The sequence below is a fragment of the Urocitellus parryii genome, chromosome 3, assembly GCF_045843805.1.
Source record: "Urocitellus parryii isolate mUroPar1 chromosome 3, mUroPar1.hap1, whole genome shotgun sequence".
Classification (NCBI taxonomy): Eukaryota; Metazoa; Chordata; class Mammalia; order Rodentia; family Sciuridae; genus Urocitellus; species Urocitellus parryii.
The window spans coordinates 136,718,518-136,724,517 of NC_135533.1; the positions used below are offsets into that span (position 1 = coordinate 136,718,518).

The 6,000-nt window shown below is 46.0% G+C and overlaps 1 protein-coding gene across 1 annotated transcript in view; it reads right to left on the minus strand.

Moving 5' to 3' along the window:
- Positions 1-2,855, minus strand: part of P2rx7 (purinergic receptor P2X 7) — a 42,326-nt gene extending 39,471 nt beyond the window's left edge. Inside the window, exon 1 of the mRNA XM_026386101.2 lies at positions 2,731-2,855. Within this exon, the coding sequence (XP_026241886.1) occupies positions 2,731-2,855 (125 nt within the window). The remainder of the gene's footprint in view (positions 1-2,730) is intronic.
- Between the last annotated feature and the right edge of the window lie 3,145 nt (positions 2,856-6,000).

Genomic DNA, 6,000 nt, shown 5'->3' on the forward strand with positions numbered 1-6,000 from the left:
GCCCTTCAACAGATGAATAGATAAAGAAAATGTGGTATATATACACAATGGAATATTACTCAGCCTCAAAGAAGAATGAAATTATGGCACTGGCCAGTAAATGGATACAGCTGGAGAATATCATGTTAAGTGAAATAAGCCAATCCCCCCAAACCAAAGGCTGAATGTTTTCTCTGATATGCAGATACTAATTCACAATAGGGGGGCGGCTAGGGAAGAACAGAATTACTTTGGATTTGACAGAGAGGAGAGAAGGGAAGAGAGGGGGTATGAGGTTAGGAAGGATATTAGAATGAATCAGACATTATTACTCTATGTGCTTACATGACTACATGACCAGTGTGATTCTACAGCATGTACAACCAGAAGAATGAGAAGTTATACTCCATTTATGTATGATGTGTCAAAGTGCATGCTACTGTCATATATAATTAATTGGACCAGATTTTTTTAAAGTGGGGAAAAAAGCACTTTGTGTAGAGTTATCTTTTTTTTTTTTTAACATTTATTCCCCAGGTGTAGATGGACACAACACAATGCCTTTTTTTAATGTGGTGCTGAGGTGAGTGCTCTACCACTAAGCCACAGTCCCAGCCCCTAGAGTTATCTTTTTTATAGCTTTCAAAAAAAAATTTTTTTTAGTTGTTTAGCATTTTATTCATTCATTTTTTTGTGGTTCTCAAGATCAAACCCAGCACCTTGCACGTGCTAGGTGAGTGCTCTACCACTGAGCCACAACCCCAGACCTCTAGCTTTTTTAAAAAATATATATATAAATATAAATATTTGTTAAATAGTAAATGTGTGAAATAAATAATGATAATCCTAACAATGGTGTTTTAATAAGGACTAACACTCCGACAGGGGCTTGTTATGTGCCATACATCTCTCTAACAGTTTTGCATTTATTAGCCCATTTAATGGTCCCAACAATGATCCCTATTTTATTGATGAGGGAACCAAGGCCCAAAGATGGGAGAAAAATTTTGTATCTACATCCTAAGATCTCAAATCCAAGCCTGGATGTGGTTACTTTGAGACTCAGAGGACAGGATGTCCAATTACATTCACAAATGTGATTTTTAAAAATAACTACCAGTTAATGGTGCTCATAAGGGATTTTGGTGCTATCCCCCTCTTTTCAGTACTGGGGAATTGAACCCAGGGCTGTTATACAATTGAGCTACATCTCAAGCACTTCTTATTTTTCTCTTTTGAGATAGGGTCTGGCTAAGTTGCTGAGGCTGGCCTTGAACTTGTGATCCTCCTGCCTCAGCCTCCCAAGTCTCTGATTACAAATATGCACCACCACACCCAGCTACATTCCCTGTTTGACACAACAATGATTTGAACAGATGCAGAATCAGGCTCAGAGAGGTTAAGTGATTATAAGATAGATGTTCTCTTAGTACACTACAGTGTTTCCCTGTGTGGATACAATTTATCATTAGCAGCAGCAGCAGCAGCAGCACCACCACCACCACCACAGAGAATAAGGCATTTGCTTTAAGGAAAATGGAAGTCAAACCCAAAGAGATGCCACCCCATGCTCACTAGGTTGGCTATAATAAAAAGGCACACTAGTAAGTGTTGGTGAGGGTATGGAGAGACTGGAATCCTCACATTCTACTGGTGGAAATGTGAAGACATGTAGCAGCTGTGGGAAACGGACCTTCTGTTTCTCTGAAGGTGAAATGTCATTAGCATATGATTCAGCAGTCCCACTCCTAGGTGCACATCCAAGAGAAATGAGAACACACCACCACACCTCAGACACAAATGTTCATGGTCGCATTATTCGTGAAACAACCTTAATGTCCATCGACTGATGAATGGATAAATAAACGTGACCTATTCATGCAATGGACTGTTATTCAGCCATTAAAGAGCATGAAATACTGATACATGCTACAACATGGATGAACATTTGAAAACATGGTAAAGAAAAAAGGTGGGTCACAAAGGACCGCACACTGCATGATTCCATCTATATGAAATATCTAGAAAGGGTAAATCCACAGAGACAGAAAGTGGATTAGTGGGTGCCTGGAGCTAAGGGGGTATAGGAGGCAGGCTGGATATGATGGCTGAGGGGTGTAGGATTCTTTTTGGGAGGGGAAAATGTATTAAACTGATTATAGTGATAATCGCACAACTCTGTGAACACACTAAAAACCAGCGACTTATTCATTTTAAATGAGCAAGTTGTACAGTGTATGAATCTCAATGAACTGTTTTTAAAATAATAAAAGCAGGGGCAGGGGTTGTGGCTCAGTGGTAGAGCAGCTTCTAGACACAACACCCCGGGGTTGATCCCCAGCACCACACCCACACACGAATAAAAAACAAAACACAAACAAAGGGAGCCCACAGAGACATTTACAAGCCTGGTCCTATTCCTTCCCCTCAGCATGGTGATCCAGACGCCAACAGTATCACCAGGTGTACCTGAAATCCCTGCCTCCTCCCTGGAAATCCAGGGTGTCGCCCTGTGTTCCCACCTTCCCCAGGCATGCCCAGCCCTGCGCCACCTGGCAGGCTTGGGCTGGAGCTGAATGGAGTCAAACTCGCCTCCCTCGGTGGCTTCCTCCAGCTGCAGCCTGCGCAGCTTCCTCCCAGTTGCTGGGAGGTCCTCAGCCTTGAAAGGCACGTGGACTCAGGATGTGCACCTGAAACGGCCCCTTGGGGTTTCCTCGCTGCAGAGATTTGCGCACCCCCTGCGCCACTCACCACACGTAGGAAAAGATGATCACATGCAAGATCCACTTAATAGTGCCATAATTCACGCTCTGGATCCGGGTGACTTTGTTTGTCTCATACTGGAAAACCTCACTCCAGCTGCAGCAGGCCGGCATGGTGAGAGGCTCGCTCCCTGCTCAAGGCCAGGGCGATTGCCCACTTCCCCCCAGGAACCGCAAAATGAAACGTACTGATTCTTAGTGGGATCCTTTAACTTTGAGCTCCTCCAATGACCGCAGAGTGGGGGCGGGCCCTGGCAACTGCCCCAGATGTGACTGGGATAAACAAGAAGAACCAAGTCCTACAGGCCCGACTGGCAGAGGACCCCGCCCCAGCTGGCCTCCCCCAGACGCCTGCACAAAGATGGTGTTCAGAGTGTGGCATTTTTAGAATTCTCCCTTTCCCCTCTTTCCTTTCGCTTTTTTGAACTCATTTCATTTGGGAGAAAGGGGCAGCCCTTCAAATGTCAGGAGACCCAATACTTCCATTGTGCCTGTGGAAAGAGCCTAGATCTTTCTATTGCCTCAAACCCCACTCACAGATTGATTCCTTTCTACAGCTCTTTATTCAACCCCAGATGTATAGGAGCACTTCTTGAATGAAAGTGTCCCTTTTTCCTTCCCCTGTCCTTGACAATACTCTGGATGGTGGGGTACTTTATTTCTATGCTGAATCTCTCCCAATTGATCCTCTAGATTTACTCTCCATCCTCCTTTGTGCCCTGGGGGGGTGAACCCATGACAGCCCAATCAGCCTCAAATCACCAGGAACTAAGTGGCAGTCCACTGTGTTTCTTGACCTTCCTGTGAGAGAGATGCCCCACCATGGGAGCCCAAGATATCACCAAACAAGGGAGGAGATGAGGCTACTGTAGGATTCCAAGGAAGGTCGAGTTGAGATGAAGTCGTGTTTCAATAGGCTCAGAGGAAAGCAGACAACTTCAAATATAGATTGCAAAGGGGACCCAGGGCCCTGTTTCCTTAGAAGCAATAAAGCCAAGATCAATGACGAGCCTTGTATCCAGAAACCCTTTGTCTGAAGCTCTGAGGTACACACAGAGGCACTTCTCTGGGTCAGAGTGACTTAGATCCTCAGGGCAAGAGTGAAAGATTTCATTCTAAGTCATATCGCTGCAAATAGCCAAGTTTCTGACTGTGTGTGATTTCAGAGGGGCGTGTTTCTCAGGAGGAAGAAAGCAGCAGTTTGTCAAAGATGGGATGGGAATATTATCACTTCATAGATGCAGAGACATATTGTTCCCTGTTATCTCTGTGGCTGACTTTATCCATTTTCCTGTTATTCCAGGCTAGTAAATGGCCAGGGAGATTTTTAGTTTTCCAGTCTGAGCTAATTTGTTCTTTCTCACCCAGATAAGCTGCATCAGAGCCTCCCTAATTTCTAGGTCAGGAGGCTGGAGAATAGAGTCTCCTGGCCCCTCCCTGCTCAGTTGCATATTGGTGCCACCACTCCCTCCTTTCGGGGTGCTGCTAGCCCCAGCCCCATAGTCCCCCAGTGCTTTTTCTTAACTCTGCCCACACCTTTGTAAAAGGTCCCTCATCCGTTATGCCACCTGAGTATATGACAGCTTTCCTGCCAGCACTCTGAGTGACACAGCAACCTGTATCTATAAAAACAGGAGATGAACAGGACTTGCACTAGGCAGTAAAGCCTGATGGTTAGAATGCAGGTTCCAGAGGGCTAGCTGCCTGGCCCCCAGTCCTGCCTTTGTGTCCTAACAACTCTGTGACCTTGGACTGCTCTGTTCACTCATTCATTCATGCAGTCCCAAGAGCACCAGAAACTCAGGCATACAGCTCTGCCCAGACAAGTCCAATGTCCGTCCATGGATGAATGGATCATCAAAAGTTTCATCCAATCAACATATTCAAAGAAATGTGATTTAGCCATAAAAAGGAAAGAAGCGCTGACACATTCTACAACACGGGAGAGCTTGAGAACCTCATGCTAAGCAAAAGGAGCCAGACACAGACGGCCACACCTCTTATGATTCAACGAACAGGAAGTGTTCAGAGCAGGCAGAGCGCTTCCGTAGGGCTTTGCTCCTGCCATCTCCCGCTGCCGCTGAATCTTCCCCGTTGTCCCTTCCTGCTTCAGCCCTCTGTCCCATTTCATCATCACCACCACTGCACGATGCGATGCTGTTTTCAGGAAGGATGCCAACAACCTCTTGGTCGCCAGATTTCGTGGATATATTTTATTCCTTGTTTTACTTGACCCCTGGGCACATTAAGCACCACCAACCTTCTATACTTCTTGGAGCAATTTCTCTGTTTGATTTCTATGACTCCCCTGGTCCCATGTTCTCCTGGTTTCTAACTTTAACTTCCATGATTCCGTCTTATCTTTCTAGAGCTCTCTTCTCTCCATAATCAGCAGTTCCAGCCATTCTTTCTGAGCATTTTTTTGTGTTCGTATCAGTCAAGACAGGGCAGATCATGCAGCAATAACAAAGCACCTTCAGAATCTCATGGCTTAAAACAGTGATGACTTTGGGCTAGGGATATAGCTCAGTTGGTAGAGTGCACAAGGCCCTGGGTTCAATCCTCAGCACCACACACGCAAAACAAAACAAAAAGTAATAAAGAAAGAAAAGGGTGGGGAAAGAACTCAAGTGCAGGAAATGCGGCCCAACCACAAGAAAACCAGTTACTAGAAGCAGAAACTAAACTGCCCTACACTGGGCTTGCTTTTCGTCCTGTGTATAGCTGTGTGATCCCTCTTCCGTCTCTCTGGACACCCACTGCCAGCACTGGCTTTCTCTGCTTCTCTGAGAGCAAAAACCCTTCAGAGTGAGGTGTCCACAGTTCACTGCAAACCAATTCCAGAATCCAAGGGGAGTGAATCTGATTGGTTTAGCTATTGATCTGTGGTTCAGTTGGATATGGCTATCGGTAGGGCACAGACATCTGGGCAGCCCTCATAAGGAGAGGCAGGAGGAGGGCCAGAAGGGAGGGAGAGCTAGCTTTCAGAGAACAGAGGCCCCAAGGCAGGGGCACTGCTGGTTAAATGCCCCAGTTCCAGGGCTCCTCCCAGAAGTCCCCAGTGGGACTGAACCCAGATGCCCTCAGTCACACCTACCCTTTCTGCTTCATGCATTGGCCACCTTCTCCTCCCTGGCCCAACTCCCCAAATAAACTACTTGCACCCAGATCCTTGGTGATGTATGCTGGGGAGGAAGGTCACTCCCATTCAGACTTATGTGTGTCAGGAATGTGGAATTTATCCTAAGAGCAGTCGGTG